Source organism: Xenopus laevis, chromosome 9_10S (assembly GCF_017654675.1).
Source record: "Xenopus laevis strain J_2021 chromosome 9_10S, Xenopus_laevis_v10.1, whole genome shotgun sequence".
Classification (NCBI taxonomy): Eukaryota; Metazoa; Chordata; class Amphibia; order Anura; family Pipidae; genus Xenopus; species Xenopus laevis.
The window spans coordinates 7,330,344-7,344,585 of NC_054388.1; the positions used below are offsets into that span (position 1 = coordinate 7,330,344).

Here is a 14,242-nt window from a genome sequence, read left to right on the forward strand (position 1 = left end):
ATAACAAGGTTACAGATATATAGAAACATTGGGGTGTCACCCTACTATAGTTCCAGGGGTACCCAGGGCACAAATAAACACTCACCACAAATCTCCCCCTAACTGACCTTCAGACTGGGCCCCCTTAGCTCATAACAAGGTTACAGTTATATAGAAACATTGGGGTAACAGTCACCCTGCTATAGTTCCAGGGGTACCCAGGGTACAAATAAACACTCACCCCAAATCTCCCCCTAACTGACCTTCAGACTGGGCCCCCTTAGCTCATAACAAGGTTACAGATATATAGAAACATTGGGGTGTCACCCTGCTATAGTTCCAGGGGTACCCAGGAAACGTTCTTTAAAATCGTATTAATCTTTGTTCCAGTCTGATCCTGAGGTTGCTCCGTGCCGATTCGTTTTGCATCAGACTGTTACTAAATCATAGGAGCAGTGAAACCTAAATGAGCCTTTAATATTTATAATGTTCTAAACTTAGGAAGAAGAATGTGCCCATAATAATAAAGTGATAGGATATTTCAGCATTTTAACTTGCATTGCGCTGTTATATCCAAGCAGGAGCCCAGACTATTATTTTTCCTTCATATGTTTTTAACTTGTTAGCAGCAGTTTTCTCTTGCTTTTATCTGATTTTAGGCTCACAATGGACATAAATGTAGAATATGCAGTGGGAATCTCCATTGAGATGGTGCTCTGTATATTGCTCTATTTTTCCATTCCAGTTGTAGCATTGTGGGGGGAAGCAGGAACAGCCCCCCGGGTCCACATTAACCAGAAATGGAACTTATGCTCTTAGTCAGAAAAAAAGTGCTTTCAAATAGCTTTACTGGCAAATAAATCCCATCACAATGTACAATTCAAAATCAGAATATTTGCTGTTAACTGCAAGTGGATTAGGGGCTGTTCCTGCTGAATTGTGCTTAGTACAAGGGAATATCTATGCTGCCATAGTTTTATGGGATCTCTCTGTACAGACTATGAGCAAATTTAGGGGGCTGTTCCTGCTGAATTGTGCTTAGTACAGGGGAATACCTATGCTGCCATAGTTTTATGGGATCTCTCTGTACAGACTATGAGCAAATTTAGGGGACTGTTCCTGCTGAATTGTGCTTAGTACAGGGGAATACCTATGCTGCCATAGTTTTATGGGATCTCTGTGAACAGACTATGAGCAAACTTAGGGACTGTTCCTGCTGAATTGTGCTTAGTACAGGGAATACCTATGCTGCCCTAGTTTTATGGGATCTCTCTGTACAGACTATGAGCAAACTTAGGGGACTGTTCCTGCTGAATTGTGCTTAGTACAGGGGAATACCTATGCTGCCATAGTTTTATGGGATCTCTCTGTTCAGACTATGATCAAACTTAGGGACTGTTCCTGCTGAATTGTGCTTAGTACAGGGGAATACCTAGGCTGCCTGATCTCTCTGTACAGACAATGCACAAACTTAGGGGGCTGTTCCTGCTGAATTGTGCTTAGTACAGGGGAATACCTATGCTGCCATAGTTTTATGGGGGGGCTCACGATTCCAGCTCCCAGGTTTATCTTCATAGGGATCAAATTATTCAGCCAGTGACATCTGATTTAACCCCAGAATGAGAAGATTGCCAGTGAATTCTGGGAGGAAACTAAACGCATTGAGCAGATGTCGGGTTGTGTTGGAGGTGAAACACCTGTTCCCTTTAAAAGCCTTGGGGGCATTTTCCCCTCGATTCTGCTGGTTCAACCCGTTCGTTAATCTACTTGTGAAACAGGAGAGGGGACAGATTACTTCAAAAAGCAAAGGGGAACGTAACGTGACCCTATGTGTTACTGCAGCCTAAATTACTGACTGGATTCCTCTGAGGCCTAAAAGCTTCCAGTCTGAACTGGGCACATCCCATAAACCTGCGGAAATATTGTTAAAATATACAGATATGGGATTTGTTATCCAGAATGCTCAGGACCTGGCGTATACCAGATAACGAATCTTCCCGTAATTTGGATCTTCTTACCTTAAGTCTTCTAGAAAATCATATAAACATGAATTAAACCCAATAGGCTGGTTTTGCCTCCAATAAGGATTAATTATATCTTAGTTGGGATCAAGTACAAGCGACTGTTTTATTATTACACAGAAAAAGGAAATTGTTTTTAAAGATTTGGATTATTTGATTATAGTCTATGGGAGATGGCCTTTCCGTAATTCAGAGCTTTCTGGATATCGGGTTTCCAGATAATGGATCCCATACCTGTATATAAAACTCATACTGCTAAAAAAAAAAAAAAAAAGGCAAGTTACAAAACATGACATTAAAAACAAGGGACATTATTTAAAGACATAACATGGGGAGGCACATTTATTAAATTATCTCCAATATACTTTAATTAAAAAATGTGTACTGTTTTTATAAGAAACCCTTCATTTACTGCTGTGGATAGGAATTGTCAGACGGTCCCTAACTGCTCTGCAGGGAAACAATCATACTTATGTACAGCAGGGGGAGCCCCCGCCTTACTTCCCAGCCATGCAGAACTCAAGCAGCTTTGTTTGTTTCCCTGTAGAGCAGTCGGAGACTGTGTAGAGATTTGTATTGGATTTTATTTTTGCCTTTACATCCCCTTTACTGTTTCCAACTCCAGCTGCAGGGACAAAGATCATGGAGCCAGATTTAAACAGATAAACTGGGATTCTATTTGGAGGATTATTTTGCTGCAGCCACTGGTTCTGCAGAGTTGGAGAAAGTTTGTATTAAACAATACAAAAACTATAAAATCCACATTAGATTACATGACAACACAGGAGCCAGTGCAGTCTGTATATTCTGATTATTAATCAGTCTTGCTGTATCGGCTTCTGGCAGATATTATTTGACTTGTGCGGTTTTGATAATTTATGACGATCCCTAAGCAGCCCAGACCACACTGAGCATGTGCACAGTCTTGGTCTTGCAAAGATAGGCTTGTGGTGCAGTAAGTTCATGTTTATGTTTAGTATACAAAATACAGCATTTCTATCCTTATTCTATGTTAGACTTTACTTCCCCTTTAATACAGATAATTACTACATGGCAGCACAGAAACCAGTGCAATTAGCATCAGAATTGAATAATCAGCAAACCTGTAGCATCAGCTTATATTACAGCCAGGGAAGCTCATTTTCTGCTGGATAATTAGTGACAAGCCCTAAGCTTAGTTTCTCAACAGCCAATCAGAGCCCACTGAGCATGTGAGTGTCACAGACACTTTCCAAGATGGTGACCCCCTGTGACAAGTTTGAAGTCCTGGATCATTGCTGCTATTGACAAGCTGAAACTTTAGCCTCGTGCAATAAGTTCACTATATAAAATATGGCATTTTTAGCCACATTAATTTTTAGGGTTTAATTCTCCTTTAAAGGTGAACCATCCCTTTTAAAAACACCATTCTGTGTAAACAAGCAGCGCCATATAACAGATGATAGATTCATAGTGACGTGCCCTGACCTATAACTTGCGCAAGTGCTTCAGGCAGAACAAGTCTATTAGTCCAGACAAAAAGCAGAATCAGAATATCTTCCAAGAATGTGCTCTTTGATTACTCACAGGCAGAACATGCAACTGAATGATTGAAACCAGATGCACCACAATGCAGCGCAGCGAGGCCTGTCTGGATTTATCAGGACAACTCAGTGAGTAGTTGTATCTAACAAACACACAAAGGTAACACAATAATGAAAAAGTGATCAGTATGGGTCAGTAACTGACGACAACCTAATTATAAAATCCTACGACAAGGCTGAGAGATATATTGAACCCAAGAAACAAGAACAATAACAGGAGCCTCACTGATCAATAGTTTTTTTTTTGGGGGGAGGGGGGCTGCTGGGGTCAGTGACCCTCATTTAAAAACTGTAAAAAGTCGAAGCAAATATATGTTATCTAGTGTGTATCCTGTGCTTGAATGGCTGCCCCCATGGCTACACAGCAGCTTGTTTATATAAACTATAGTAGTACTTATCTGTTATCTACTGTGTATCCTGTGCTTGAATGGCTGCCCCCATGGCTACACAGCAGCTTGTTTATATAAACTATAGTAGTACTTATCTGTTAACTACTGTGTATCCTGTGCGTGAATGGCTGCCCCCATGGCTACACAGCAGCTTGTTTATATAAACTATAGTAGTACTTATCTGTTATCTACTGTGTATCCTGTGCTTGAATGGCTGCCCCCATGGCTACACAGCAGCTTGTTTATATAAATTATAGTAGTACTTATCTGTTATCTACTGTGTATCCTGTGCTTGAATGGCTGCCCCCATGGCTACACAGCAGCTTGTTTATATAAACTATAGTAGTACTTATCTGTTATCTACTGTGTATCCTGTGCTTGAATGACTGCCCCCATGGCTACACAGCAGCTTGTTTATATAAACTATAGTAGTGCTTATCTGTTATCTACTGTGTATCCTGTGCTTGAATGGCTGCCCCCATGGCTACACAGCAGCTTGTTTATATAAACTATAGTAGTACTTATCTGTTATCTACTGTGTATCCTGTGCTTGAATGGCTGCCCCCATGGCTACACAGCAGCTTGTTTATATAAACTATAGTAGTACTTATCTGTTAACTACTGTGTATCCTGTGCGTGAATGGCTGCCCCCATGGCTACACAGCAGCTTGTTTATATAAACTATAGTAGTACTTATCTGTTATCTACTGTGTATCCTGTGCTTGAATGGCTGCCCCCATGGCTACACAGCAGCTTGTTTATATAAATTATAGTAGTACTTATCTGTTATCTACTGTGTATCCTGTGCTTGAATGGCTGCCCCCATGGCTACACAGCAGCTTGTTTATATAAACTATAGTAGTACTTATCTGTTATCTACTGTGTATCCTGTGCTTGAATGACTGCCCCCATGGCTACACAGCAGCTTGTTTATATAAACTATAGTAGTGCTTATCTGTTATCTACTGTGTATCCTGTGCTTGAATGGCTGCCCCCATGGCTACACAGCAGCTTGTTTATATCAACTATTAGAGTTTCTGAAGCAAACACACAAGTTGTACCAGTGCTGCACAACAGTACCATTCTTTGGTGTTATTGTTCCTTTAAGTAGATGGACCACATTTAATTACACCTGCAAGTAAATTTCCCTATGTGATTCCTGCTTTTCAGCACTGCAGCAGCCTTCTTGTAGTTGTCTAGCAGAGAGGTTACAGTGGAAGCTTTTACACTGTAACACAAATCTGGCAGGAAAATAATATTGTTGCACTAGAGTTCCAACATGCTTAGAACTGGAATATGCTGAAGTCTGCTGGGATCTGTAGGCAAGCCGGCCCCTTTAAGACCACTTCATTAAAGGGGAACTAAAATATAAAATAGAATACGGCTAGAAATGCTGTATTTTGTATACGAAACATAAACTTACTGCACCACAAGCCTAATCAAACAAATGATTTATGCTTTCAAAGTTGGCCACAGTGGGTCACCATCTTGTAACTTTGTTATACATCTTTGCAAGACCAAGACTGTGCACATGCTCAGTGTGGTCTGGGCTGCTTAGGGATCGTCATAAATGATCAAAACAGCACAAGTCAAATAATATCTGCCAGAAGCCGATACAGCAAGACTGATTAATAATCAGAATATACAGACTGCACTGCGTCCTGTGTTGTCATGCAATCTAATGTGGATTTTATAGTTTTTGTATTGTTTAATACAAACTTTCTCCAACTCTGCAGAACCAGTGGCTGCAGCAAAATAATCCTCCAAATAGAATCCCAGTTTATTTGTTTAAATCTGGCTCCATGATCTTTGTCCCTGCAGCTGGAGTTGGAAACAGTAAAGGCAGCAATAAATTCCAATACAAATCTCTACACAGTTGCCGACTGCTCTACAGGGAAACAAACAAAGCTGCTTGAGTTCTGCATGGCTGGGAAGTAAGACGGGGGCTCCCACTGCTGTTCATAAGTATGATTGTTTCCCTGCAGAGCAGTTAGGGACCGTCTGACAATTCCTATCCACAGCAGTAAATGAAGGGAGAATTTCACTGCACACAGTCAGGTTTCTTATGGTGCACATTTTTTAATTAACGTTCATTGGAGATAGGATACTTTTTCATTGAAGAAAGTAAAAATGGTATTTTATTTATATGCCTTTACATGCCCTTTAAAGCAATGCTCAGTGTGTGTAGAGTGTCTGTGCTCAGTACAGAATAAAAGCTGCCTGGACATTTCAGTTAAGGTTGATCTTCTATACGAAGCAGAGAAATTCACAGATCAGCCCTTATTTTTATATGCAAAGTTTATTTGGCAAACATGAATCCACTGCATTTGCATTTAACAGACCCAAAACAATTTCATATTCTCGATGCAGGTATGTAGGAAACATTGCTGCCAGCGGGAAAACATTCTTATGTTTTTTAGTCATTGGTTCTCAAAAGCTCCAAATCCTAGTTCTATGTATAGAACAACAGCATGTTTATCTAGCGTGACTAACGATGATGTAACACTGTGAAGAACACAGGCATTCCTATTCAGCGCTCTTATAATACTGCTTGGAAAAAACAATATCATTCCCCCAGTACACGGAGGCCTACGGTAACTACTGCCGACTTCAACAACTAAAATCAGATCCCACCGGGGTGCAAGCTATAGGAAAATCAATCGGGAAACCTTTACGTGATACTGAAACAAACGCCTGCATGCAACCTCCGTCACCAATCAAAGCAAGACATGGGTGAAGATGTCTTTATCTCATACACTGAACACATCTAAAGACCCGGAGTTTGTGTACAATGAAAACACATGTAATAGGGACAATTTGTTTTCTTATTATATTTAGTTAGACCATATTTATACCTTTTTTTTTCTCCTTATAGTGTTTCAATTAGGGATGCATCGAATCCAGGATTCTGCCTTTTTCAGCAGGATTGGGCGAATCCTTCTGCCCAGCCAAACACTAATTTGCATATGCAAATTAGGGTCAGGGAGGGAAATCGCGCGGCTTTATGTCACAAAACAAAGAAATTTTCCCCTTCCCACATATGCAAATAAGGATTCGGTTCGGTATTCAGCCAAACCTCTTACAAAGGATTCAGAGGTTCGGCCGAATCCAAAATAGTGGATTCGGTGCATCCCTAGTTTCAATGCAGGTATCTTCCCCCACGCCGCCAAATCTGGATAGGGTTGTTCTTTTAAAGGAACAGTTCAGTGTAAAAATAAAAACTGGGTAAATAGACAGGCTGTGCAAAATAAAAAATGTATCTAATATAGTTAGTTAGCCAAACATGTAATGTATAAAGGCTGGAGTGACTGGATGTGTAACATAATAGCCAGAACACTACTTCCTGCTTTTCAGCTCTCTAACTCTGAGTTAGTCAGTGACTTGAAGGAGGCCCACATGGGACATAACTGTTCAGTGAGTTTGCAATTGATCCTCAGCATTCAGCTCAGATATAAAAGCAAAAGGCCCTCCCTTAAAGGGGTGGTTCACCGTTAAGGCAACTTTTATTATGTTATAGAACGACCAATTCTAAGCAACTTTTCAATTGGTTTTCATTATTTATTTTTTTACAGTTTTATAGTTATTTCTCTTTTTCTTCTGATTCTTTGCAGCTTTCAAATGGGCGTCGTCGTCCCCCTTCTAAAAAACATATGCTCTGTATGGCTACAAATTATTGTTAATTTTTATTACTGATCCTTCTATTCAGACTCTCTCCTATTCATAGTCCAGTCTCTTATGCAAATCAATGCATGGTTGCTAGGTTAATGTGGGCCCTAGTTACCAGATTGCTTAAAATGCATATTGAAGAGCTACTGAATAAAAAGCTAAATAACTCAAAAACCACAAATAATAAAAAATTAAAACAAATTGCAAATTATATCAGAATATCGCTCTCTATGTCATACCAAAAGTTATCTCAAAGGTGCACAACCCCTTTAAGTCACTGATTGGTTACTGCCTGGTTACCAATCAGTGGAAAGCAAGAGAGCTGCAAAGCAGGAAGTAGTGTTCTGGCTATTATGTTACACATCCAGCCTTTATACATTACATTTTTGGCTAACTATATTAGAAAGATTTTTTATTTTGCACATACCCAGTTTTTTGTTTTACCCTGAACAATTCCTTTAATATAAATATAAATAAACAAAAACGCTGGTTGTTAAATTAAGAAATCGGTCACTCTCGTGGTTAATGGCAAACGGAGAGAAAGGGGCTCCAGGTCAAGAAAGCTCCTGCAGCAACTACCTATGCGGCGACTAGATGTCAAGCAAGGTATTCTGAAGCCTATCAAGTGTACATCATTTCAGCCATGTGGGACATTTTCTTTGGAATATACAAGTAATACTCCATGTATCCTGCAAGATCTTCAATAGTCACATCATCCACTGATGCTCTGGCTTGTTCCGAGCAAGACCGTGGGGATCCGGAAGTGCCGTTAGCTGAAGGCTGAGTTCTGTTTTGCAAAGTCTGCGAGTGATCGTCTTTAACTGTCTTCTCACACTCAGACAGCATGTCCCTTAATCCAGAGAAAGAGTACACTTCCATATTTCGCCAGCAGTTCTTGCACTGGCATTCCTCCTCCTCCTTGCAAGCGCATTTTGCAGCAGTGCCGAGTTTCGATACAGACTGAAAATCCGAGGGATGGCCAGCTGCCAGACATGCAGGAGAAGCCAATGAAACGGCAGCATTCACTTTTTTGCTCTCTGAAACAGTCTCTGATGGCTCAAGATAATATCTTCTGTATCCACCGACATCAAGAGCAGGGCTGGAGGGATCACTGGTAACTGTACTGCTCACACTCCCATCTTGGGTATCGCATAGGGTTTTGTGTTTTAGCTGGCAGCTAGAGGCGGCTTTTGCACTGCAGTGTGTAAACTTTGGAGGATGAAGGACTGGAGATTTGGAACGTCTTCTCCGTGGTGTTCTCGCCACTCCTCTGGTTGTTTTTCTAGATGATCTGCAACAGAAAATAAAGCCGAGAATAAAAGGCTCTCCGCTGTCAAAGACAGAATGAAGGACGTTAAAGGTCAAAGAGTCAGCATTGCTTATACAAGTGAAGGCAAAACAGTACACATCCTAAATTTCTGAAGAGAAATTCAAACTGGGTATTAAAAAAAAATCAAAAAAAAAAAAAAAAAAAAAAATCAGCTAATTCTTGCTAGTGCTCCTAGAAATGTGGGTTATAGGAAAAATGTATAAAGGTGGATTTGGAACATATTTTTAGCAAGGTATATAGATCACTGGATTTGTAGGACACATAGCACACAATTATGTTCTGCTTGTACCATGTACAGGCTACCACTACAGAAAGTACTATTACCACAGAAGAAACTTTACAGGGGTTTTTCCCCTTTAAATTAAATTTCAGTATGCTTTAGAGAGTGATTTTCTGAGATAATTTGTAATTGGTTTTCATTTTTTTATTATTCGTGGTTTTTGAGTGATTTAGCCTTTTATTTAGCAGCTCTCCAGTTTGCAATTTCAGAAATCCCGTTGCTAGAGTCCAAATTACCCCAGCAACCATGCATTCATTTGAATAAGAGACTGGAATGTGAATAGGAGAGGCCTGAATAGAAAGATGAGTAATAAAAAGTAGCCATAATAATATATTTGTGGCCTTACAGAGGATTTGTTTTTTTAGATGGGGTCAGTGTCCCCAAATGGAAAGAGTCAGAATAAGAAGACAAATAATTAAAAAAAATGAAGGCTAATTGAAAAGTTGCTTAGAATTAGCCATTCTACAACATACTAAAAAGGTAACTAAAAGGTGAACCAGCCAGAAGAAGTGGAGTTTTGTCATTAGATGCATTGAACTTAATGACTATTTCTGTAGTGCTACTTGTTATACAGAAAGTAGGATGTCAATACAGTGAACAAGATAAAATGCTGACAATCTTGCTGCCACTTGTCTGCTCATATTAGTAGCGCTCTTACCTATGCCAGCTTTCTTTCAGCGAGCCCAATGTTTTCGGTTTGGTGTCTTCTAAAGAAGGTCGCGCGGATGTCCTTGTGCTGCATCCATTAGCAGCACAAAGGGACGTGGTGCACCTATAAAGAGATAAACCAAGTTACACACAGACTCTTCCATAGCCAAATACTATTCAAGGGGAAGTAAAGTCTAAAATAGAATAAGGCTAGAAAATGCTGTATTTTGTATACTAAACATAAACATGAACTTACTGCACCACAAGCCTAATCAAACTAATGATTTATGTTTTCAAAGTTGGCCACAGGGGGTCACCATCTTGTAACTTTGTTATACATCTTTGCAAGACCAAGACTGTGCACATGCTCAGTGTGGTCTGGGCTGCTTAGGGATCGTCATAAATGATCAAAACAGCACAAGTCAAATAATATCTGCCAGAAGCCGATACAGCAAGACTGATTAATAATCAGAATATACAGACTGGTCCTGTGTTGTCATGTAATCTAATGTGGATTTTATAGTTTTTGTATTGTTTAATATAAACTTTCTCCAACTCTGCAGAACCAGTGGCTGCAGGAAAATAATCCTCCAAATAGAATCCCAGTTTATCTGTTTAAATCTGGCTCAATGATCTTTGTCCCTGCAGCTGGAGTTGGAAATATTAAAGGGGATGTTAAGGCAAAAATAAAATCCAATACAAATCTCTACACAGTCGTCGACTGCTCTACAGGGAAACAAACAAAGCTGCTTGATTTTATTTGTGTGCCTTTACATGCCCTTTAAAGGGCACCTGTCAGTCATTTTTCCTGATGGTAGGAAAATTGCCTACATTTCTTTTCTATAACCTATTAGAAAATAGTTTAGGTGCATTCTAGCTCTTTAGGTTGTTGGTACCTTTTGTTTCCCATATACTGACCCGTTTAATCTTGTTGTTCAGCCATAATGTGCACTCAGTCTAATCTTAGTCTGGTTACAAGCAGGCACATAAAATATTGTTTTATGTCGGGTATTTAAACCCCCACTTATAACTAGGGATGCACTGAATCCAGGATTCGGTTCGGGATTTGGCCTTTTTCAGGAGGATTCGGCTGAATCCTTGTGCCTGGCATATGCAAATTAGGGATAGGAAGGGAAAGCAAGTGACTTTTCATCACAAAACAAGGAAGCTAAAACTTTTTTTTCACTTTTAAATTTCCAGGCCCATATGCAAATTCGGTTCGGTATTCGGCTGCATCTTTCATGAAGGTTTCGGCCAATTTCAAAATAGTGTATTCTGACTTATAAACATTATAAATAAGTAGTAGTTTGCGATCATGCCGATTCCAAATTAGTATATGCAAATTAGGGATGGGAAGGAAAATCACGCGACTAAAAACATTTTTTTCCTTTCCTGACCCTGATTTGGTTGGTATTCAGCCGAATCTTTTATGAAGGATTCGGGAATTAAAAATAGTGGATTTGGTGCATCCCTACTTATAACCAATATAAACAGCAGAAATCTCATTGATGGAGTCCCCTATTACAAATAAAATATTGGTGAGATGCTATCCATGGGCTGGGCTTACTGGTTTGTGATAATGTTGAATTTTAAAGGGCTGCACAAATGGAATCTAAAGGTCTCACATAGTTTTATACTTGGCTACAAGGTTTTTCGTGCCACGAGATTTAGTAACAGAGGGAACGGGAAAATTGCAGTGATTGCTAAGGGAATCCTGAAGGGGCAGGAACTGATTGTTAGCAGTATGTGAACGTTCCCCAATTGCATTACCCACAGACACAGAGGTCAACAGGTGACTGGGAGGAAAATGCAGATTTCTATATCCCTTAAAGAAAAAGTAAACGCTAAAAATAAATGTGGCTAAAAATGCCATATTTTCCATAGTGAACTTATTGCACGAGGCTAAAGTTTCAGCTTGTCAATAGCAGCAATGATCCAGGACTTCAAACTTGTCACAGGGGGTCACCATCTTGGAAAGTGTCTGTGACACTCACATGCTCAGTGGGCTCTGATTGGCTGTTGAGAAGCTAAGCTTAGGGCTCGTCACTAATTATCCAGCAGAAAATTAGGTTGGTCTGTAATATAAGCTGATGCTACAGGTTTGCTGATTATTAAATTCTGAGGCTAATTGAACTGGTTTCTGTGCTGCCATGTAGTAATTATGTGTATTAATTACTAATCAGCCTTATATTGTGACATTTCTATTCTATGTGTACTGTATATTGTGAGTGGGTCCCTAAGCTCAGTAAGTGACAGCAGCACAGAGCATGTGCAGTGAATCAGCAGAAAAGAAGATGGGGAGCTACTGGGGCATCTTTGGAGACACAGATCTTTACTGCTAAAGGGCTGTGGTTGCCTTGGGCTGGTACAGAAGCACAAAACATCATGTACAACATTTCTACCTACTACTTTAGTTAAGCTTAAGTTCTCCTTTAAACGTCTTTGTTTTCATTCTACCTGGTCTTCAAACGTATAACACATTGTATATTCAGCCCACTGCCCTGCGAACCTGAAAAGCAAAGGGGTTACTCACCCTTCAGCATCAACTCTCAGTTTTTTGAATGCACTTTGTAGATTCTCTTCTTCCCCGTCTTTAACCTCAGACTCCATGACTGGCAGTAGGGGGAATCAGGAGAGTCACAAGAAATCTTCAGGAAAACACAAAACAAAGTCATTAAAGACCCATTGTAACTGCCATAAAGTCTAAACTTTCTTTTTTAAAGCTATGGTCATTTTAATTTATACTAAAACACAACATATAAACATCAATTTAACTTTGAATAAGAGTGCTGAACGAATCTAAAAAAAATCTAAAAAAAAATCCCAAATATCCAGAATAGTCACGTACACATGTACAAGGGGGTACGGGCACCTGTAGGAGCAGGGGATGGGCATCTGTAGGCGTGGGGGGCGGTCCCCTGTAGGCGTGGGGGGCGGTCCCCTGTAGGCGTGGGGGGCGGGCACCTGTAGGCGTGGGGGACGGGCACCTGCAGGATTGGGGGACGGGCACCTGCAGGATTGAGGGACGGGCACCTGCAGGATTGGGGGACGGGCACCTGCAGGATTGGGGGACGGGCACCTGCAGGATTGGGGGACGGGCACCTGCAGGATTGGGGGACGGGCACCTGCAGGATTGGGGGACGGGCACCTGTAGGCGTGGGGGACGGGCACCTGTAGGCGTGGGGGACGGGCACCTGTAGGATCGGGGGACAGGCACCTGTAGGAGTGAGGGACGGGCACCTGTATTGGCAGTTTAAAGGGATTCTGTCATGATTTTATGACATCGTTTTATTTCTAGGCCCAAGGGACGGGCACCTGTAGGGGGGAAATGTTATGGTTTGAAGGGTGTCAGGACTGTACTTAATTAGAATACGGGGGCCCCTCACAGAATTTTTAGGGGGGAAGAGTTTAAATTTCATCCCCCAATCCAGTCCCTACAGAGACTAAAACTTCTGTGAGAAAACGAGCTGCAAGGAAAGCTCTGTGTGTGTCTATATATATATATGTGTGTGTGTGTCTATACTGTATAGTGTATATATATATATATATATAGTGTATATGTGTGTGTGTATGTATATATATATATATATAGTGTATATGTGTGTATAGTGTATATATATATATATATATATAGTGTATATGTGTGAGAGGAATAAGCTGTGGGAATAACATGTAGGGACAGCAGCTCCCGCCCTCGCCTCCATAGCCCACAGCTCACTGACAGCAGGAGACCCGCGTAATCCAAGTAAACACACACAGGCCGACAGTCCCTCTTTTCCCAACAAACCTCCGCAGCCCCCGGTCGCTACTTACGCCTCCACTACAGCTGTTTACTGCCGCAGCCTCCCAACCTCCTGCCTCACAGAAAACCCCATCGCCACAAGTCTCATCACGCGAGACTGACGTCACCGTTGGGCGCAAGCGCAGTGACGCATGACGTTAGCCGCCTTGTGTTGGGAGTGACGAATCGGCGCAAGTCAGAATGACACAGTGGAAAGCGGCTCAGTCCTTCCTGTTGTCCGGATGTTGTTCCTTTCAGTCACCTCAGCTCCTGATATGTCCATAAAAGTCATTATTAACTTTGCTTAACCAAAAAGAAATAAAAGCAGAATTAAAGTCCTGTCATTTTGTTCATAACACAATAAATATAACATTTGTGTCTATTTCTTATTTTTGTTATTTTTAAGAGCCCAGCAGTCAGATGAAAATGATTTTCTTAAAGGGATCTATTATTTATCTGATGCCTGAAAAAAAAGTCATATTTTATTCTTTTGTTTCCTGTGGCCCTAACAGAGTTACGGTTCTGCAGCAGAATGTTCTGGGGCCCCAAAATGGTTTCCCCTGTT

The 14,242-nt window shown here is 40.7% G+C and overlaps 1 protein-coding gene across 2 annotated transcripts; it reads right to left on the reverse strand.

Annotated features, from left to right (window-relative positions):
* Positions 1 to 8,033: 8,033 nt before the first annotated feature.
* On the reverse strand, positions 8,034 to 13,866 carry oser1.S (oxidative stress responsive serine-rich 1 S homeolog). 2 transcript variants are annotated; one of them, NM_001091999.1, is given in 4 exon segments: positions 8,034 to 8,929; positions 9,907 to 10,020; positions 12,430 to 12,544; positions 13,710 to 13,773. In NM_001091999.1, coding segments are annotated over 3 exon segments (861 nt in total). In that variant the 5' UTR covers positions 12,507 to 12,544; positions 13,710 to 13,773; the 3' UTR covers positions 8,034 to 8,259.
* Between the last annotated feature and the right edge of the window lie 376 nt (positions 13,867 to 14,242).